At 35.8% G+C, this 22,852-nt stretch overlaps 2 protein-coding genes and 1 long non-coding RNA gene across 7 annotated transcripts; 2 read left to right on the forward strand and 1 right to left on the reverse strand.

Annotated features, from left to right (window-relative positions):
* The first annotated feature begins 226 nt into the window (after nucleotides 1-226).
* LOC113708754 (uncharacterized) lies at nucleotides 227-1,616 on the forward strand. The gene is made up of 2 exons (XR_011821149.1): nucleotides 227-599; nucleotides 897-1,616. It is a non-coding gene; the product is annotated as an uncharacterized lncRNA (long non-coding RNA).
* A 3,285-nt stretch (nucleotides 1,617-4,901) lies between these two features.
* LOC113708752 (uncharacterized) lies at nucleotides 4,902-14,355 on the reverse strand. 5 transcript variants are annotated; one of them, XM_027231345.2, is made up of 16 exons: nucleotides 14,133-14,355; nucleotides 13,915-14,011; nucleotides 11,470-11,592; nucleotides 11,274-11,321; nucleotides 11,085-11,180; nucleotides 9,700-9,780; nucleotides 9,498-9,616; nucleotides 9,242-9,343; nucleotides 8,770-8,886; nucleotides 8,171-8,239; nucleotides 7,905-7,971; nucleotides 7,339-7,392; nucleotides 7,178-7,264; nucleotides 6,108-6,152; nucleotides 5,979-6,017; nucleotides 4,902-5,474 (listed from the first exon to the last, which is right to left on the reverse strand). In XM_027231345.2, the coding sequence occupies exons 2-16, from the start codon at nucleotides 13,954-13,956 to the stop codon at nucleotides 5,355-5,357; spliced, it is 1,209 nt and encodes a 402-aa protein (XP_027087146.1). In that variant the 5' UTR covers nucleotides 13,957-14,011; nucleotides 14,133-14,355; the 3' UTR covers nucleotides 4,902-5,354. The 5 variants fall into 5 exon arrangements, with proteins under 5 accessions (XP_027087146.1, XP_071921236.1, XP_071921237.1 ...); XM_072065135.1 differs by lacking the exon at nucleotides 14,133-14,355 and adding an exon at nucleotides 12,022-12,073 and having other exon boundaries at nucleotides 13,915-14,013; XM_072065136.1 differs by lacking the exon at nucleotides 14,133-14,355 and adding an exon at nucleotides 13,521-13,655.
* A 5,313-nt stretch (nucleotides 14,356-19,668) lies between these two features.
* On the forward strand, nucleotides 19,669-21,780 carry LOC113708751 (protein WHAT'S THIS FACTOR 1 homolog, chloroplastic-like). The gene has a single exon (XM_027231343.2). The coding sequence runs from the start codon at nucleotides 20,104-20,106 to the stop codon at nucleotides 21,583-21,585; it is 1,482 nt and encodes a 493-aa protein (XP_027087144.1). The 5' UTR covers nucleotides 19,669-20,103; the 3' UTR covers nucleotides 21,586-21,780.
* Nucleotides 21,781-22,852: the final 1,072 nt, after the last annotated feature.

The raw sequence follows: 22,852 nt of genomic DNA on the forward strand, positions 1-22,852 counted from the left end.
TTTGCCTGGTTGCCCTTGGAATCCTGCAAAGGGTATTTCCCACTACCCACAACAATCCCTTATTTCCTTCACTCTCCTTTCCCAGTTTCCCTCACTTTCATTTGATTTCCTCCAAAGATATGTATGAAATCACATTCAGATTCATGTCTGCTTCAAAACCCTCCCAATTTAACACCACCTAGACAGTTCAGAGCCACTAAACCCCACACCCCTATCCGCTCAAACCACTTCTATTTATGAGATAATAATACCAAATCAAGGCCTCAACAACAAACAACTCCAGCATCATAAACATACAACCCCCAGTCCCCAACCCCAAGTATCACTCCCCTCCACGGCTCCACCCATTCTTCAGTTCTTCACATGCTATTTCACCAGTAGCACTAGTAGTAGCTTGTGTCATTCATACACCTATACTCATCATTCCGCCCTGCCTTTTGCTTCCCGAATACTACTGTTTGTAACATAGCATAGCATACATCTCTGAAGACTTTAAGATTATACACATTTCTTGAAAGATGCCCTCTATTGTTAAAAGGGTTCTCTTGTCCATGTTCATTATCATTGTTTTCCTCTTCAATCTGCCCACATATTCACATGTGAGTTGCTTCAGCTCGACTTGCCTTTTTGTATTTTTTAAACCCCATTAGCCCTTTTCTTACTTTCATAGATCCAATCATTTTTCTTGCGCAAATGGATAGTTAAAGTCTTGATTTTCTCCAATTTTAGTTTCATTTTAACTTTGATTGATATCCCTTCATTTCCATGATTGAAAGATTGGAACTTTGGAGCTGAATTGGAAGAGATGTACACGTATATCAATTTCTTGGTAGTGTGTTCATATGGGACTGATTGCTCTTTTTTCTTGTTTCCTTTCTGTTCTTTCAACTGTGCAGGCAAATGGGTTGCCGGAGGCAGTGAAAAATGGGACTGTGGTCGGGGAGGAGATGGTTCCTATGATTGAGCCAGGAAAAGAAATGATGCTCATGCTAAACGAGAGCAGGAGGAAGCTTGGAAGCTTCCAGATTTGTGCATTGTGCACTTGCTGTGGGGCTAGAGGAGGCTACTGCCTGCCAACTCCTTGTTGCTATGCCATCAGCTGCAACATCCCAAACAGGCCCTTTGGTTTCTGCTCCTTCCTTCCCAAGACCTGTAATTGCTTTGGATGCCATATCTAGGACTAGTAGTAGAGGAGTATTATTAAGCTGCAAAATCAAAACTTCTCCGAAAATTTTTTATTTTTGGGTTTTGATACCAGTTGATAGTATTGGGAGTGAGAAAGGGGAAGAATATCTGTTCTACTTATTAATTGTTTATAATTATTTTGGGGGACAGCTACATCCAGCTAAGTTTTTGCTACTTGATGGCATATTTGTCTTTTTGCTGGATAATTACTCATAGCTCATGAGTAGAACTGTAGAACGAGAATTTTAATTTTAATTTTTATTTTAGTAGCAGACACTTGGCTGGAAGAAGCACTGTAGTCAGTTGTAGTCCTGTAGATTGGTACTTATGGTACATTGAGTGTGGGAGAGGAAAGTTTTGCCTCTCCAAGTGAAGCTAGTGGGCCAAAATGTTAGTACATATTAATGATGATGGTCCTGTCAATTTTAGAATTTTTATATTGTTTTTAGAACATATGTCTATCTTATGACACTTAATGGTTTGTCAGATTTAGATATGATTATTGTTATTTGAATCTTTGGGCATTAATTTTTTTTCTTCAGTTGCTTAATACTGGCAGTAACATATAGATTTCAACCATGTAGACTGTGTGTTCCATCTGTGTTCCTAATATATTCCCTTGTTACCTACCGTTATTTGGTCAATGCAGCCCAGAAAAGGGCAATGGTGATATGTTTGTTAAGAAAGTGGAAGTATGTCATCAGGAAAATGGCACTATCTTGTTGAACTTCTATAGATTCATGATCAAGACAATCTGCTGCTATATTTGTTAAATTTGTTGACTAGTTATTAATAAGGTTGCTGTAGCTAGAGCTACCTTAAGTGGGTGAGAGGGGCACTTTGAGGATTTTTTATTTTACTATGGAGGAGAAAATGATTTGCTAAAAATGCATGCAAAGTGTGAACAAACCTAATTCCTAACTCTTAGGTTGGTGGCAGTTGCCCGGGTCGATCAAAGGCAGCTACCATTTACTGCAGTAATAATCTTGTTTTTTGTAGTGGAAAATCACATCATCAATGGCTTACCTACCTACAAATTCCAAACAACGGACATGAGCAAAACTATGGACAGACAGATGATTCATTATGTTTACTTGCAAAACATGCTGCTAGTTACTCATCTAGGTGCATTTTCTTGACTTTTAAGGCTAGAATTATTTGGTATTTGGGTGGTGGTGTCTTGATTATCTATTTCTTGTTTATGTTTCTTCAGATTGTCTTTTAGTTAGAGATGATGTGAGATGAAGACTATGACTCTGTGTATTCTCCCTCCTGTCTTTCTCAGTTTAGCCCATTGGAATTGAATTTTCTTCTTGGAAAGGCTTGAAGTCAATGGTTTGCATTATGCATTTTGTGTCTGTAGTGAATATGTGCATGCTTTACATGTTAGATTAGATAACTGGACTGGACACATACTTTGGCTAAACAACCAAATCTGAAGTTGATGTGTTGAGCAGAGTGCATGGAGAATCTAAGCGTGTGATCTCCTGCTGGAATGATGTATATAATATCCAACACCCCATGTGCTTCCTGTTTACTTAGTAGTCCCAAAGATGATGCTTGACAACTTTCAACACTTTTGTGATCAGAAAAGGGGTACAACATTTGGTACTCTCAATCCTTCTATTGTCCAATAACATTTAAAATAGACTCAGCTTGAGCTCATTTTTTACTTAGAATATAGTTCTTAAAAGAAAAAAAAAATCCCATGTTGATTGAGTACTTCTTGTTCTAAGCTATCTCTTAAGAGTGAGTGGACGATCTTCCATTGTATCTTGGCATCAAGAATTCTTGAGAATTCTACAAATAAATCTGCAATTAGAAGATAGATAGTACAAGGATTGATAAGTTTGAGATCAAGCTCAAGTTTGGCTTGTAAAAAAGACTTGCTGGCCATGCTTAAACGTGATTGAAGCCAAGTTTCTCTCTCTTTTCATGATAATCTCTGTGTCTACTTTTCTTTGTCCCTTCATTCCTTCGGTCTTTTCAGATGGCAAGGAAACTTGTGAAGTCTTGTTGAAACTCTTCTATATTGATGGTAAAAAGATATTGGCAAGACTACCTTTTCTATTCCAAGCTAGACCAACTGATCAATGGTGCTATTACTGCAGATGGTATAAACTTGTAGACTTCTCTCTTGGGACTCCAATTTACTACCTTACGAGCTCCTTTTCTTTTTCACTTTTTGCCCCTTGATGTTAAGTTTTGAGCTAGTGTATATATATATATATATATATATATATATATATATATTGGTAGGAAAAGGGATATATAATAAATAAAGCTTAAACGTTTACAAGACGGGGCAAGAAAAGACCCCTACAATCAGCATTCAAAAGACTAATTAAGGGCACGGGGGAACTGGGGTACAAAACAAATTCTTCGCAAGATTCGGTGCCCAATTTTGCCAAAAGGTCCGCGCATCTGTTAGCTTCACGGAAGACGTGTCTAACGGTACAAGTTTGGAAGCTCTCCAAAATGGTCCTGCAATCAGAGAGAAGAGGGGAGGCAGAGTGAGACTCACAGTTATTAGCAAGCAGCATATCAACTACGATTTTTGCATCCAATTCTATATGTAAGTGCTGGATGTTAAGTGACTTTGCAAGGGATAATCCGTCCCTTAGTGCCCAAAGCTAGTATATTTTTAATCTGCACATTGACCACTAGATTCCATTGAAAAGGAAAAGTCTGAAATCCAAAGAAAGACATTACACTTCTGTTGTGATAGCCTAGTTGTGGCACAACTGTGTGTGCATCTTTCTGGTGTTTACACATACAACATGGCTTTGGTTGTCAACTTTTTCGATTCATTTTGTGCTATGTCATTTTTATATGATGATTTCAATGGTCTCTTCTTCAAGAACATTTTGCAAGTTTATTTAATATTAGCATTTATGTAATCAATCTATCACGCTATGAAACTTAAAAGAGATCATAGTTTTACTTCAACAAAAGCTCAAACTACGGTTTTTTTGACTGCGAAATTTCAAGATCAACCCCAAGAAGAAAGGAATACCAAATGGATTCAGAACATGTGACGAAGGAAAGCAATTTGTTTACATAGACATGGTGATCACATTCATGGTTTTGGCACTTAAACATACACAGGATGCATAAGTGAGGTCATAGATCAGATTAGGTTCACCCAAAAGTTTTTCCCTTTACAAAAGTGAACTCGGGATGAAGCCCTGAGATTGTGGTTGAAAATGATTGGATTTAATAATGTTCCTTTTGTTGCTGAAGCTGTGTGATCATGGTGGAAAACGATAGGATTTAATTAATGCTCCTTTTGTTATCAACAAGAAACAGAGCTGGAAGGGGAAAACCTGCCTTTCACAAATCACAAACTGATAACTTGTGGGCTTAAAAAGTCACGAGCTGCAAATTCAAGAGGAATTTAAGAAACAGTGCCGAGTTAGTTTTCCTTGTCGTCCTGGTTCCAGTGCTTGCTGCAGCCTCGGGATGGGCATGAAACATCATTTTATGCCAACTTAATGGGCAACAAAAGCGTCTAGCAGTTGATACCAACTGTACATTCAAGAATCTCTGAGCAACTTGTAGCTTTGGTTGCTGCAATAATTAGATGTAGTTATGAACCGTGAACTCACAAAGGTCAAAAGTCTCTGCCCGGAAAGCTTTTGCGTGTTGTGGATTAAGTAAGATTACATTTGCATCAATGCAATAAGAACAAAGAGAGAGAGAGAGAGAGTAATACATTTCAAGTTAATGTAGGTGAATAAATTCATGTTAACTTTACTTTGACGATATCAGAGTTCCTTTACAATTATATAACAGATTGTGTGCGAAAAGGAAAAACTGGGAAGGAAAATCAAGAAATTTAATGGTTCAATCTAAAATTATTTGCTCTTAACCATAGACTATACAATATATACTATGGCTTTTCTGGCTTTTTCTTGTTTTTTCACTTGTATAGATAGAAGGTGTCCAACTTGCATGTTTCCTGACTCTAGTCTCTGTACCTGTCTCTAGTTTCTGCAAATGTTGAAGTCTACTATCCAGTGGCAAGACTTAAAACTAAAGAGGGGAGTCCTATGGCCTGTTGTGGATAAGCTTGGTTTCAACTGGCCGAAATGACATCAATGAATACAACCTTGGAAGAACACACCCTCCCAAAGAAAAAAAAAAAAAGAAAAGAAAGAAGACTCCATTTAGATGGTGATCTCCTTTATTGGCTCTGTGTATGGATCAGTCCAACACCGATCCTCCTCAACAGCTTTCTTCCATCGCCTTCTGAATATCTTGTACTCGTTAAACGACTGTCTTCTTACCTGAAAAGGGATAAAAATATCCAGTAATCCAAAGCAGAATAACCTTTTATAGTTCAAAGTTTACTGCCCGCCAAGGTGTAAAAAGTAATTCTATACTAGTTGAGTAGAGATGCATCAGTTAACCCTCCTCCTGTTGATGCTATTTTTGCTGCATTTGTTAGTTAAATCTGTCAAAATGTGATACTTCTTTTGATCAACTTTACCTGTTGATGGCCAACGTGGGATTTACTTTGTTTGCTTTAAACTTATCCCCGTTTTCATTTATTAGTAGATGAATATGAAATTGCGTTTGCATACCGATCCAAAGAACCGACAATGCAGAAATGAGTAGATATACTGCAATGCTTCTAATGGATCAGCATGCACTATGCAGAAACTAGAAGCAATCAGTGAGAAAACTTCTCAGATAAAGTAAACGAAAAGTGTTATTTGACAATACACACACACACACACACACAGGAAAAGCGTAGACAATTTGTATGAAAAAGCTTATTTTGAACTTACTTCAACTCTGAAGTTGATTGGGTTAGACGGGCTCTCTACCTGCAATCCATAAGCAATAGACATTCAAACTGGGGCCAAAATTCAGTATATTATGACCACAAACAAGCACTAAAGATTCAAGTTGATTACATGTGTTTCCGAATCGGTCAAGTTTTTGGATTCAGATGTATTTGTCTGCACAATGATCACAAATTAGTATGTGAAACATAAAACCATGACATGTAATGAATATTAGTGATAACAAAAGATTAGTGACATCTAGACCAGAAAAACCAACAGCATATTCTTCTTTGCAACAGCACTGTCAACAAAAATTATTGTGAAAAGGCATATTCTGTTGGACAAGGATTAAGAATACATGCTACATCGTTTCTTTCTTTGAGGGTATTCATTCTTAAGATGTGGCTACACACCAAGTAGCTTCACCAACTTTCAAAACTTGATTCTCTTGCACTCTTTCTGCGACAGATAATCTGGATTGATTCCCTGCATGCCTTTTCTTCTTCCCCCCAAAGTTAACGTTGTTATCTCGTAGCCAAAACCAATATGTTGCGGTATTGCTGGGAATTGCATGTTATTGTACAAATTTATTTTTAGACACAAAAAAAGGAGGGGAGTACTCTTCATCGAGGTTCCCAGTAACATGGTAAAAAAGCTCATAAAGCCATTATATGCATATCTTATGTCTTTCTTGGTGCATTTTAGGTTTTGGTGCTAATGGTAGTCTTCATAGAGGGAGGATTATCTATGCAAAAATTTGCAATTGCCTCTGTTTGCAAATGTACTCAAACCAGAAGAGTATAACCTGCACTTGAACTCTGGAAAAACCAAGGCATATGCCACAGAGAGGTAGCACTCTAGTTTTGCCATACAATAAATTATGCACCTCTCTTTGGATAGGTTTATAGAAGAATAAGGAAGAAAAAAAAAATTGTTTGTTGATGAAATTTGATTAAGAAATTTTAATTATATCAGAGTACAGGTCTTTAATCCATCTGAGCGCATCTCTTCCGTTGGACTCCCTTCCAAGTTCTCTCATTCATTTTTTGTTCCTTTTTTCTTTTCCCATCAAATACCTACACATTGTTCTTTCCCTTCTGCTAGCGAGGGGAGAAAGTGTAGCAGATGAAAGAAGATTGAAATATGCATCAATTCCAGCATTAGTATGCTTCAGCAACAAGAATGACATAAAAGGGTACCTTTTTCTCATGCTCTCCGAGGGTTGGGAGGCCATAATGGACAATGTATTCAGCATCAACCACACCAATATTTTGAGTTCGATCTCCCTTTTGAAAGGAATGTTACAAAGGCATGAGAGCGAGAGAGAGAGAGAGATGCAAAAGAAATATCGATAGCTTGCCTGTGCACAGTAGCCAAGATGCATATCTAAGCCCCACGCATGGATCAAATCATTCTGTGAGGAATATCAGAAAGAAACTGTTAAAAATGAGGTTCTATGCAAATTAGCACAGTTCATATGCTATTCAAATCTTAAAGCTGTGATGTGAAAGGAAGAGAATCGAAATATTGGTATTGTTTTAACTCTTCTAAGGATCAGTTATTGCATCTTTTACTTATTCCCCACCTTTATCGTTTGCTCTTTGTGATATTGCAGGTTATGAACATACAAGAGAATCAGCAGTACTTAAATTACTGCTACAATATCACACCCAGAATTCCTAACAATTCGAATGATCGCATGATTTCAAGCCATGTTTAACAGAGTAATCGGGTAAAAAACAGATCCAATCTAAGTTGCAAATTTTAAGTGATCACAAATTGTTTCATATATTCTCTATGAGCACCATGCCTATGAATTTCTCTTGTGCCTTATTGCATTGGCAAAAGCAATCTCATCCTTTAAGAACAATCACAATGTGCTAATTAAAACAATTAACACGACCAATCCAAATGGCAATGACGAACCTGGATCAAATACCATACACAGCGCCAGGCTGCTCTTGAAAAAACTGGAGCCATTACTTCTATCCACCTATAAAACACATATATATTCCCTAATTCTTCAAATCAATTCCAAAATGAACCACAAGATATTAGAAGGCAAATTTCAGAGAACTTTGGTAGCACAACATGAAGATCATTTCAATGAAGTCGAACACTCGACATTTTTCAACTGCATAGCACATCTTATGCATGGCTGTGCAATGATGTAAGTTCAAGTAAATATCTACCCTGTACAAGGAGGAGCCGTACTATTTCCATCACATCCAATTCCCTTCCCACCAGGCTTGTATGTCCTCCTGTCACATAGCAGGATAATTTAAAGAAATAAGTCAGATTACATGTAGCAAAGTAAAGAAATCTAGGACATAGTAGAAATAATTTCAGTTTTGAGGGGAAACAACGTCAATAGCAGTTCTAGTTTACAGAGTAGTTCCCAAGCCAACTAATAGCGGTCTCCTGTTCAAGACATGCGACAAAAATACATTGAGGTTGAGAAACCAGAAAAAGTGGAGCTAATCAACTGTAAATCATTTTATGGATTACTCGAACACCATTTTAGGAGCAAAATGAGAAGACAGAAAGAAAGTTGAAGTCACATTTTGGAATATTCATATTTCATCCCTAAAGCTTGAGAAAATCAGATGTATTGTATGTGTATAGGATCCAGCAGATGCACGTTAGCGAAGAAACAACTTACAGTGTAGGAGAAGTTCAGCTAGAATTATTTTGTGTATATTGGGTACAACAGATCGAAGTATTGCCTCTGTGTCTAATACAAGTTAAAAACTGAAAAAGGAAGACCATTAAACACAGGAACAGAAGAAACCTGTGCACATTCGATTTTCTCCCACGTGCAGTAATTTGATGATGCACCTCTGATTGCCCAATATCAAGTGCTGGCTGTGATATCTCAAGTCCTTCATCCTTCACAATTGATAGATATCTACACAGATTAAAACTTGTTATATAACTAACACTACATTTGATGAAGTAATTGGTACATTGCAGACTGGAAAAAATGTAAAACTGTTGTGCATATGGCACCAACATGAGAGTATACAGCAGAGTTCATTTAAGCCCTATGAGCAATGATCGTGATGATTTTCTGATTGAGTAAAAACTGTTTCCCAACAAATGATGAAGTCACAACAAAATTGACAGAACAGTTCAACAAATAAACGAAGCATGAATAGAACTGAGCTGTTTCATGAGTATAGATATGTGTTTTCCTAGTTCTAATCTTCCCCTCCATTTTCGTGGTGCTTTCCTAGGTTGTCAAAGTAGGAGCTTTGACGTACCGCTCAGGGTTGAAGTTTTCTACTCCAAGGTCTTCATCCCATAGGAAAACATAATCATATTCTGCAATTATATCTGGATGTAGAAATCGTTTAGCGAACCACCTGGTTAACACCATGCACCGGAATGTTAAGGAGTTACCAGAAGATTTTGCAAGTTACGCAGCACCTACTTGAAAATATAAGCTCAAGTACATCTAGCTTCTAAAATTGAAAGCAGTTGAAGTACCAAATTTGAAGGTTATTATTGACAACATACCATTTTGTTTGATGCAAAGCAGATACATGTATCACACTTTCAGACCACTCTAAATCCTTCCATCCATCCACGACACCATCATAATGAAAAAGCATCACAACAAAATTACTCGACAGAAACTGCAAAGGGAATTCAATCATTTATGATTGTTAGAAGTTGGATAAATGGCCATAAGATAAAGCCTAGAACTTTAAGCTTTCACCTTTCTGACCATCTGATCTACTGCTTCTTTCTGTTTTAACCCAACAGCCATAGCGAACAAGCTCCTTGAAGAGTTCGATTTCTGCTTGGAAAAACATAAAGTTCATGATCTCTTGGCACACTTGTCAAAGAAAGAAAAGAAAATTTATGCTGCACTCCAGATTTAACTCAAGTTTTCTGATCGGATCCAAACCAGGAAGTGCTGGAAACTCTTTGCTTTTCTAACTTAATGAGTTACAGTTACTGGAATGATCCTTGTCGACTCGCAAAATAAAGTCATGAACAACACATCCCATTCTTGGATTGAAATGAAGGGACGAAAGTCCTCAATGTTAAGACTAAATGACGAGGTGCACTACTAGAAAAAAGAAAAGGATTAAAAGGTAAAGCAAATAAAACGGAAAAAACACTGGATGATTTTTGGTAACAATGAAAAGTGATAATGATATGGATTAAGAACTGCTACAGCTCGTCCAAAAAGGAAATGCCATATAGCTTCATGGAGTTCGTCCAGTTTTTTACTAAGTGGCACCAAAATTGTAGAGACATGTCTTCCATCAAAGCCAAAGGCAAGGGTGTAAAATGGGATGCTTAGATACCCAATTAGCATAGCAATCAAGTACTTATACAATGACAAGTTCAACAAGGTTATATTGACAGCTATATTCTCATCTGGTAATTAGACATAATAATTCTTTAACACTCCTAACAAGAGGGAAGTGCAGATTCTGGCAATATCTGAAGACTTTGGTACATGCAAAAACCAAGCACTTTAAAATGATAGCTATGGATGATTCCGAATATTGAATTATACAGCAGTTTGCATCAGGTTGAATTAGCATATAACACTAAAAACCATGAAGTGGACCCGAATCCATAATGGTTACAGCTTATTTAGTTAGCCGCTTCCAAAGATTATGTGGAACTAAGCATTGTTATCAAAAAAATTCTTCTGCTCACTTTGAAACCAAAATGTACGACTCTTCAAAATAAGCCATTTCATACTGGCCCCTTAACCAATTGATGACCATTTTTGAGATCAACTGTCCTCGTTTACTCCCATCTGGCAGTTATTAGTGTCTGTATTGACACTATTCAGGTCAGTCCACCTTTTCTTTTAGCTTCAAATGAATGAAACATCACAGACAGAAAAAGAAAGAGAAAGGAGAGTTGCATTGCATATTTGATAGCTAAATCTATTAATTCCTGGTAACGAACATACTTCAGGGTTCGTTGATCAACCATTAGATAATAATCCATTATTAAAAAAGAGGCAGTGTAGTAGGCAGTGATATTATCCAAGCAAAAATTTGAACTCTAGTTTCTAAAAGTCAAGGGTTTTGGATTAGGAAAATCAGTCTCGTTTCGTCTATGATTGTACCATACCTTTGGCAAACCCCATAATGGTCTTCTTTCCAGGTTAGAAGTCTTGGCAACAATACCTTTGGGCAATGGCTTACTTCCAGGAGGCCTACATTGGTTCTAAAGCATATGAAACAAATTACAACCTGAAATTGCAGAAATTACCACCTGAATGCTAACATTTGCTCACATTTCAAACAAAGAAAAACAAACCTCACACGTACGCAGAAGATTTTCCTCCAACTTCCAATTCAAAATTTTCTGCATAAAAGATATCTAAGTTATCTGCTTATACAAGATTTCAACTTCATCTTCCAAACATAAGTCTTTCATCCAAATGAATTATTCCTGGAAAGTTAATATACCAAATACAAAATAATAGATTGAATACAGAATACATAACGGAAACCTCTTTGTATTGGAGCGCCGTATATATACTTCCGACTAAGACTGTCAGAAACAACAAAGAAGCTGTAGGAAAGACGCTGCACAAGTATGATCTCCTATGTTTAGGTTCTCTCAGCATCAATCCCTATGTAAAGCAGGATATCAGAACCTAAATGATGTTTTCAAAATTTAAAGCGTTATAATGAAGTCTAAAGAAGTTCTTCAAAGTTTTCTTTTTCTTTCTTTTTAGTGTACCAAGACTCTAGCAAAGATTTATATATCTTGGAGGACTTGTCTCTTATAATTCAAGTAAACCAGTAGAAAAACAGAGACACACAGGATTAGAGTACGAGAAAAGCGAGTACATAAAGTGAAGCGAGCAAAAATCCCTACAGAAGGTAAGACGCATTAGAACAGAGAATTCTCAGCATGAAGAACAGGAATGAACTTAAGAGAAAACATATTTCAGTAGCATTAGGACAATTTTATAAGATCATGCATGTGCCATGTACAATCTAAAAATTCGAGGGTATAAATTAGCAGATAAATGAGTGGGTATTGTTGTATCAACTACCATGAGATTTAAGGGAAATAAGAAATAAATGCCTCAGATTGTCCTACGTATTCTGCAAAAGAAAACGTTATGTATGTATCAGGCATAAAGAGACATTCAGCACTAAATCTTCTCAGCCTGTCCTAATAGCTCCGCATTTCAACATGAGAGGCAAAGTTATCTTTCTGCATTTACCACACAATATGAGGGCATCTGTCCAATTGACAGTCAGGCAAAATCTGAGCATTTTAGGCAGGATAAAGCAGCAGGTAAAAGTCCATTAATTGCGCTTGCCAGTTCATGTATTACAGGCATAGGCAATTAAATGAAGCCTAGAAACTCAAAGTCTTGACATGCCAGTGAGATTTCAAAGGCGGTTTGTTTAAATTTGGGCATTAAGCAGCAGTACCATGGAAGGAAAATTTGTATCCTTAGTCCTAAAGCCTGCACACCAGTGATGCACACTTTTTATAGGAAGACAGCTCATATTTCATATGAACTCAAAGAAAATATGGTCTTAAATGTACCTATATATTTCAAACTTAGCTCATATCTGAATGCGAGGAATGATCTTCAAACTGTAACACTAACCCCAATACTAGAAGTGTAGTACACAAACGAAATGACAAACTTCATTAGGAAAGAGTTATGGCTAAAAAAGGATAGCCAGCAATTTTCTGCCTTTCACTGCTATTTCATAGCTTTGTCTTATGGCCCTCTATTGCAACACAACCTATTTGGGAGCCATACATTGTGTGGTAGAGCTATATGCTCTTCTAATGGCACTAAAAAACTTGTACTATATCATCACATATCTGTTTAAGGTACTGTTGAACAAAGGCACATGCACTGAACTGCGGCATGTTCCTCTTGGTTATAGATTGATCACTGAAATTGCTTATCATTGCAAATTTGAAGTCTGTCGAGGACAAGCACATCCTATAGATTTTATATTTTGTGGAAAGAATTCAAACAATACTTGAACAAAGCAAAATACGCCCAGTACTGTGGTAAAGTTGAATATATATGTTATAGTATCAGATACTGCAGAATAAGGTGTTTTTTCGTACACAGAAAAAACATAATCTTGAAACATGAGAACTTTCTGCAACTTTGCCACAACATTAAACAAGCATAGAGCAGCTGGTGAAAATTTATATGCTTCAAACTTTGTACTCAACACCAAAATATACTTCTGACAATTGAACTTATATAAGTCCACACACGCACACGTACATATGTGTGTGTGTATATTTTCTCATATAACAAGTAACAAACGTCTTTTTGTGATCACTATAATAGGCTGATGTGGTTTTCCCTAGTAACCAATGATCCTTGCAGATCAGGTCGTAATCACTCACCACCCACCAGCAAGCAGCTTATGGAGACATCAAGGTCAATTGATCATGCTTCTAGTAAGACAAACTTTAAGTTCATATAACCAATGAAAATTCTCAAGTCAGAAAATCCTTCTAATGGACTGACTACTAAGTGTCCGAAAACAGAGAAAGCTCCATTACCCCACATAACAAAGACAGAACTAAAATTCAACAGAAGTTGTCCTCTTCCTTTCTTTATTAGAATAAACATCAGCAGAAATTCAAATTTGAGAATGTATCATCCAATACGGCCATCCCTCGACAGCAAAAGAGAAGCTGTAAATCATAAAATGAGGAAAAAATTAAACATCTTTTACACCCCTCTTCAAATATTAAAATCTTTATTGCTTTTATGCAATCTATTTTTTTTTTTGAAAAAAGGCAACAACATCCTGGAAAACTAATAAACCAGGTATCTTCAGAAACAGGATATCAATTAGCAAGCAGTAATCAATGAATGCCTTTGAAGTTTAAACTACCCGTCAAAGGTTTACAAGTTTACACAACCATATGTGGAGAAAAAACAACAAATTACGTAGATGCTTGAGGGCTTCGTCTTTCCATGAACGACCAACATGTATGTAGACTATAAACTAACAGATACTTCAACTGCACCTGCACTTCTGGTCTTCCTATACAAAAAGTATTTGCAAGGGGAATAAATGATTAGATCACATCCATAATAACTAAGAAACGACATGAAAATTAAGGAAATGAATAACTGAAATGGAAATATGTATTCATCTCCATCACCTCTCAAGAACTTGTATATTACAGATACATATTTATATGTCTTCAAGGTAGAGCCAAAAGTAACAAACGCTGTTTAATTTTGTTTCAAGTGTTGATCAAAACGTTATTCCTCATGTGTGTGTGTGATGGAGTGTGCGCGTGAGTTTTGTCTGTCGAAGATGTGAGAAAGAAACCGACGTTTTCGGAGAATTTGTGGGGAAGGAAATGGTAGGGAAGTGCGTTTCCACAGCAGCTTGGCTTTGATTTTTAGAGTTTTTTGCCAAAATAACACTCTTACTAAAAAATATTTCCAATGTGATTTACTTTCAAATTTTATTACCATAATGATATTATTATTCCCATCTAATTATCCTGATTGCCATGTAGAATAACAAGAAAGGAAAGTTCTAATCCAGATTATAGTTTCTAACATTAACTAAAATTTTAATTTTTTTTATTATAGAGGCACAAGAAGATTGCATAACTTTTATAATTTTCTTATAATTATCTGAAATAAATTTTACCATTATTGACCTTACTATTATTGGTTTCCGAATTTTTTTAAATGTATCAAACCTATTGCATATATATTTTTTCAAAAAATAATTTTAAAAATACAAAAATTGCAACGAAAATTGTAATCAATTACAAAAATTTTAAGGTTATAATATTTGTTTATGTTATCCTTCCTACTCTTTGAAAAGACGAAAATAATCTTCATCTACCTTAAGATTATCGACTTGCGAAACATATTTTTTAGATGCTATTGATATAAAGATTGGCTTCTTAGATTATGTTTGACAAGGGAAAGATAACGAAAGAAAAAATGTGGGAAGCTTTATAGAGAAAATTGAAGAAAATATTAGATGAGAAAGAGAAATGGAGGACGTCTTTATCTCTATCCTGACACATATGCAGCCTAAGTGGCAAAAAAGGATCACAAAGGTAATAAGTTTTAAAATTAAGTGGCAAAAAAGGATCACAAAGGTAATAAGTTTTAAAATTAAGTTAGTTTGAGTATATATTCTAGAAGAAGAGTTATTTTGGCAATAAACTCTTGATTTTTAATAGTTCTAAGTCAATAACTCTCTCATTAATGTTGTCTAGAACATAAGAGGACCATTGGCTGGTTTGGATATTAATCTTTGAGAATAAGGCCATGGTTGGTTGGCATTGACACTCTGGTCTATTTCTCTTCCACTTTCAGTTTCCACTTTACTTGCTAATTGTAAACTCAGCCTCAAGAGATCATCATATTTACACATTTTTCTTGAACCCATTAAAATTTTCGCTTTTCTATGGGTATACTTTTTCCCTTCTATGTAGTCATGATGATACCAGCAAATTGTAGAGCTTTCATGGCAATTCACACTAATAGTTATCCTTTTTTATAGTTTCTCATACTTGGAAAGAACAGATTTTTTTTCATATTTGGCAAATTAAGGATGGTTGATGTGTAATTGTCATTTTCGCCCATGGAGTGTTAAATGGGGCAAAAGAAGTGGATGTAGCTTCATATCCTATCATGTACTCATCCGATTTTGACACTGCTTTAGCATCCCTTATTATTCTCATTTACATTTTCCTTTTAAACGTTTTTTTTTTCTTTTGTATCTTAATAGGGTCAAGAAGGAGGCAAACAATATTTGAAGCCAAAGTAGCATTTTCAGAATTCTAATTTATTGTTATTATTAATTTTTTGTGTAAAAAAGTGCTTGGAGGTTGATCCATCCAGGAAACAAAATCCAGCCAAGTCGTACCCCATCCAATTGGCAAATGGCGAAAAAAAATCAGATGGACGTCTTAAGCTTACCCAATAGAAAATTCATTTTTGCCATGAACTCGTGATGCATCATGCGCCTTTCAAGTGAAAAAAAGAATAATACGGTAAAGTAAAACGCTTCACTTGTAATTGACAGCACAGGTCACGGGTTCGAGTCATTTAACGGGTTGGGTGAAGAATTATTGTTGATCCTCTTCTTTTACTGAAAGAAAAAAGTGATAAAGAAAAATAATATGGTCAAAAATGATATGAAAGAAAATCTATATGTGTTTTAAGCGCAAAAAAAAAAAAAAAAAAATTTCAGTTGATCTGAGATATGAGAATTTGAGCTGACCCCATTTTATGTTACATAGGCTGTAGCTTGAAAGGGATGCAGGGAAAAGGAATCCCAAGACCAATCAACTCTTCTGACTTTTCCTGGTCTTTCACCTCATGAAGGAGGATTTTTGTGAGTTGGAAATTGGAATTAGAACTAGCAATTCTATGGATTTGCATGTGTAACATGCTTGTTAGCTCTTATTAAAGGGTTCAAAAGAACATAGACTCCTTTGCCAGCATCCTTGGGGTTGGCTTAAGCCAGTCTGCTCGACCATGATTACTTCTACGCGTTGAAGGGATTCCATATTTTCTCTGTTCAACTGGTGTGGTGTAGCCAGGACTTTTGTGGAATGTCATATCTGTTTTCATACAAAAGAACTCTTAAGCAAATTAACGTCGCAATTAGTGGAAAAACTCAACCAAGCCCATTTGAATTGCTATTTTTAGGAGTTTTTATATATAAAAAAAGTATACTGTAACGATTTGATGTATGTAAAATAAAAAGGTGATTGGAAATGTATGTTCGCAAAAGACGTAAATTTTTCTTTTTTGTTTGGCAGAAAATTACAAGCCAAACAACGCGGATATCATTTACATTAACTAGTATTTGACTTCTGATTCATCAACAATTGTAATATTTGTTGTTACAGGAAATCGTGGTAGACAAATATTCGTATGGTTGAAAATCATAGAGACTATTCTATTGTACCAAGTTGATGGCACTGCATTGCATGTATTTCTACGCGGGAATGAAGCAAAAGTGTTTACCAAACCATTTGAATCAATCAATACTCCTAATGCTTGTGTTAATATTTTATTGCATTTAACCTACCAATATATCTTGCCACATTAATTAGCATATTTAATACTCTCTCTGTCCCACTTTGATAGTCATGCTTCTTTTTTGACACAGTTTAAGAAAAAATAGTTAACTTTGTTGGAAAAGTAAATTTAGATTGCTATTTTCCTAAAATATCCTCACATTAAATATGATACAACCTTATGGGAACTTGAATTGATGGTAAAAAAAGAATTAACTCTCATTAAATGGGGTAGATTTATAGTAACAACTACTTACATTGAATAAGGGTATTTTAGGAAAATTAAAATATAACTACATTCTTAAATTGGAAAGTAGACTACAATTTGGGACAGATGAAAAAGGAATACGGACTATCAAAGTGGGACGGGGGTAGTAGTACGAGATAATAAAGTCAAGTGTCAGACCTAGTAGTTTCATTAACTTACCATCAATTGCTTTTTGCATTTAAGCCTCTGAAACCAACTTAAAATTACACACACAAAATTTAAGTGACATACAAAATTTTACGTGATTCAGGGCCCATTGATTTGACAAGTGAGTTTTTTAGCTATTTATCTAAAATTTTACCGTAGTATACTGTAAAAGCTTTAAAAAAAAAATTTTTGAATTGTGTAAATTTTTTAATATTTTCAAGTGTATAGCTTAAAATTTTTGAGAAGTTTTTTGAGATTACTGTAACTAAAGTTTTTAAAAAACTTGTAGCAGATGAACTTGACAAAAAACTCAAGTGCCAAATAGGGCCTCAATTATCAAAGCTGCATCAACATAGAAAGAATCCGTTCTTTATTATCTGATAGAAAAACCTTCATATAATAATGCAATTTGAACCTCAAATCAAATCGCGGTTATGACTCCAACATTTGAAGGTAAAGGTGCATGGAGATGGAGGAGCACGGTTATGACTCCAATGTTTAAAGGTAAAGGTGACGGAGAAACGCCGTTATAACTCTAACATTTAAAGATGATGATGTGTTATTTTTCATTCACACGACAAAAAGAAAAAAAAATATAAATTGTCTCCTTTGGACACATACCCACACAATATATAAAGGAAGAGCAACACTATATAATGTAAATATGCTGTGTCACTTTTAAAAATTTTTAATATATCCTTGATTATACGAGCAAATTGGTCCTAATATATTCTAGGAAAAAAAAAAACTCCCCATAATCAGCAAAGGGTTATCTCTTTGAGATCGAATTACAACTCCCTCACATTAATTCCCTCACATCCACACTTTTTTCTCCATGATTTTTTAATACATTAACTTCCTCTAAAGTAGTAACTAGATTTTTTTTTAAAACAAATACATATATATCTACCATAATATATAACTTAAGATGAAAAAAATAATCATATATTTTCTTAAAATAAGCACACACCTAGGGTGTGCCAAAAGCACCGGTACATGCAATGTCTAAAAGAACATTTATGTCAAAGACAAGCAGAAAAAACTTATGGGACGAAAGCCATAGTACTCTTGGAGCTTGAGAGGTTTGGTGCAATTAAATTGAAATAGATTCTTCTTGAGGGACCTCATTGTAAATGCGAGGCATTGGCTCCACCTGTTCACATCTGCTACTAATTAGCCGCCTAATTGGGTGCCGCTTCCCGCCACCGATTGTAACTAACTTTTGAAACAGACAGCAAGTCAACTTCCCGTGTCCTCCACCTTCTCATCTTCCTCAAATTGCACAAATTACAGTCCCAAAAATGGCAAAAGATAATTCTTTTTTCTATTTGGTCATTTAAACTAAATTCAAATTCCAATCGATCCAATTTGCCCTACAGGTTTTGATCTTGATCACATTGTCCGTCTAAAAGAGGTTGTAGACTAGTCGTTTGACTTTGTGCTACTGCAAAAAAGTAAGGCTTCTATATAAGTGTATGCAAATATTAAAACGACGTGAAAAACACGATAAATTTTATCATTTATTGAAAATTGAGCCTCACAGTTAATTTCATTCATTCGATTCTATATCAAACTACTTTCTACGGGTAATTACACTCTATAATCGTGATTGTAATTGTAGAATTCTGGATCCCCAAACAACTACAATAGTAAAATATTTTAAAAAAATTGTCTAATACTTTTTTCTCTCACTATTTGAAGGTTTATTTATAGTAATAATAAGTTTTGATTTCCACCACTTGTGACCAATTTGTTTATTATATATTACTCTCTCACCATTATGGGTTCTTGTAATTTTTTCCAAAATAAAAAAGAATGAAAGAAAGAAAGAAAAAGTGACTAGGGTCCAATGTTTTAGTATTTCCTTTTCACAGTCATTATTATATTCTTGAAGGAGTTCGTAAATCCATTTTCTATTTCTCGATATCTTTTCCAAAATGTCAAAACAATTGTTTTTAGAACAAGTTTTTAAATTTTTGGTCACTAGGATTGACAAAAAGTGAGAGTGACATTTGCAATCTAGTGACAAAACTGGTCCCTATCTGTAAACTAGAAAAAAAAAAATTGATAGGTCCTCTTATTCATCGGTCTAATTTGGATAATTTAATATACATGAAAACACCAATTCAGTCTATCATACTATTGAAAAAAGAATGACTTTATTTTTGCCATATATATATCTTCCACTCTATTGAAAAGTCAGAGCCAAAAAAAAAAAAACACTATTTCTTTTTACCATTTGATATTGTCAAATTTTCAAATAATTAAAAAAGACTTATCACCGTTTGCTCGATTCTGTAGCTTTCTCAGCCTCCCAATCCGAAATTCGTTGCCATTGCCCATTCCTTCCCGCCACCAATTTAACTAACTATCAATTGGGGGAAAAAAAAAAAGAAGACTCTGTAAAATTTACTTTCTCCTCTTGAGTTCTTTACAAAGATAATTCATTCTCTACTTTGAGCATCAATCTTTGTGGGATGCATTTCAACTATCTGATCTCTCACCCAGGATAAATGTCATCCGTGCATTTCCCTGTTGAGGAGACTGCACGCCAAATGTTTGACGAAATACCCAACCGAATTTGAAGTTCCTTATACCACTTTGGTAAGCAGTACCTATTAAACTAGGCTCTCAGGGTACGAGTTTTTTTTTCATATGATGTTAACTCTACCTGCACAACCTCAACCCCTGAATGACAAATCCCTTGTCTCACTTCACTCCCAATTCCTCCCGCCAATTCACATTGATCCAACATCACATCATAGTCTTTGCTATGGCAGTGTCCTTAAATGCAACCCCAGAAAAAACATTTCCTTCACTTCAATAAAGTGCACCTCAAATCCTCTTAAACTACGACGAGACCCGTCGTTGGATAAGCATGTAGTGAAGCAGAATAAAATCCGCTTCATTCAGAAGCTCAAAACTTTGCTACTCTCCAAGCCAAAACACTTCATGCCACTGCACATTTTGTACAAGTGTAGATCCTACTTATCTTTACCTAAGCCTCGGCCCATTCTTTCAATGGTCCGTCGGTACCCCACTATTTTTGAGGTCTTCACTATCCCAGCACCACCTATACCTATGAATGCTGCAAAGTGGCTCTCGCAGACCTGCATTCGCCTCACACCGGCTGCAGCTGCACTTGCACGTAAAGAAATTGACCTTAAGAGGGCAATGGCAGAGACATTGGTAATTAAGTTACAGAAACTCTTGATGCTTGCTTCACACAACAGGCTCCTGCTATCTAAGCTTGTTCACCTTGCCCCTGACCTTGGTTTGCCTCTGAACTTTCGTTCCTGGCTTTGCAACGAGTATCCAGATAGGTTTAAGATTGTGGATACTTCTTATGGCCGTGCCCTTGAGCTTGTCCAGTGGGACCCTGATTTGGCTAATGTTTTACCAAAGTCTGAGGCTAAGCTTGATTTGATAGTGGACAGGCCCTTAAAGTTTAAGCATCTGAAGCTTAGGAAGGGGCAAAATCTTAAGAGACGTCATCAGGATTATTTGATAAAGTTTCAGGAGTTAGCAGATGTGTGCCCTTATAAAACCAAAGTGGAGGACTTGCAGAAAGAATCGATTGAGGCAGAGAAGAGAGCTTGTGCTTTGGTGAGAGAGGTCTTGGGGATGACTGTTGAGAAGAGGACTTTGGTGGATCATCTGACACATTTCAGGAAGGAGTTTGGGTTGCCCAACAAGTTGAGAGGGATGCTGGTGAGGCATCCTGAGTTGTTTTATGTAAGTCTAAAGGGGCAGAGAGACTCTGTTTTTCTTGTGGAGGGATACAATGATAGGGGCTTGCTTCTGAATAAGGATGAAATATTAGTGATCAAAGATCAATTGATGGAACTAGTTAATGAAGGGAAAAGAGTGAGGAGAGACAAGAGGAGGAGTTGCATTGAGAATGATAAAATTGTTGATAAACATGATCATCATAATTGGGATGCTGAAGAGGATGATGACTATGATGATTATGGTGAGAGTTTGGATGATTTATTTGAATCTGATGATGGTTTTGTAACTGTAGATGGTTTGGGTGATGATGAGAGTACTCAGATGCTGGGGATGCAGGAGAAAATGGAGTTCTGGACAACTGAGGCTGTTTCCTTTTTGGAAAATGATAGTCGAGGACCATGGTAGAATGGATTTCTTTTGGAATTGGTACATTGAAACCCATTAGCGCATGTAGAGTATAGGTTAATGAATATGTTATTTACTCGCCAAAAGTTTCCCATAATAGTTTTCCAGGTGCTTTTGCACCTATCCTAGAGCTATTGTAAATTAATCTGACAATTTTATTGTAAACACTTGCTTCGTTTCCTTGTTTTCCTTCTTCTCTCCTGCCTCCAGCACGTCCTAGTCGACCCCTTTTGCAAAAATCTATCTGGCTGGATCTGCTTGAACAAATGGAACTACACTTCATAAGGCTTTAGATTATTATAGTGTACCATTGAGAATTATCCATGAGTAATAAAATAGAAACAGAATCTCCTAGTCATCACCGGAGTCCCTGGAAAATGGATGAGAATTGCGTATCTATTAGCTTTGCAGATAGAGATGGCAATGGGTAGCGTAAAACCCAATACACTTATACACGTGGGTATCCGACTTGATGATTAACCTGATTAGATGATCGATGGGTTATTCATTAGGGTTTGGTATTGATGAGAGATTATAGATCCTAATTTTATAGTCCAATAACATGTTTCTTAATTTTATAACTGATAACATATGACTCCAAGAAATAGAAGAATGTAGATTTAATCCTTCATTGAATGTTAGATTTTTCTCATGCAAGTTCTGCGGTTTTACTCAAGTTTGAAACTCAACATGGTTTGTTAATTAACATGATGTATGTATGGATTTTAGTTTGATAAAACTTAATTTTCCTTTTTTGAACTATTCAACATAGTGGGTAGAGGATATTTGATGGGCAATCCAAATTCACGAGTAAGAGGGTTTAGTAATGGGAATTAAACTCCGTAAGATTACTCGATAGGGTTTGGTAACAAGTTAGGATTTAGTAAAAAGGATTTTTTAAGGTACCTGATTCCCTGCCATCCTATTTGCGGATAGAAGGTGAAAAGAAGCCAATTTTTTAAACGATACTTGGAGTAATCCATTGTCCAATCCAACATTAAGAGCAAGTAGAGAACATCAATCCTTCAAAGCAGTATCCTAGGGGTTTTGTTAGGGATCTCAAAGCACCCGACGAATAGTAATTGACATTTGTCATAAACGAGAAAAGACGAAAATGAAAAGGTCCAACAAAAAATTGCATGACTGCTGCTGTGTGACAAAAGTTTTATAATTACAATACAGCAAAAATAAGAAAAAAAAAGAGAAGAAATCGACATAAATGATGGGTGGATTAATCGTGTGGCTGCTAAAAAAATGCCGTTTATGT

Source organism: Coffea arabica, chromosome 9c (genome assembly GCF_036785885.1).
Source record: "Coffea arabica cultivar ET-39 chromosome 9c, Coffea Arabica ET-39 HiFi, whole genome shotgun sequence".
In the NCBI taxonomy this organism is placed as follows: Eukaryota; Viridiplantae; Streptophyta; class Magnoliopsida; order Gentianales; family Rubiaceae; genus Coffea; species Coffea arabica.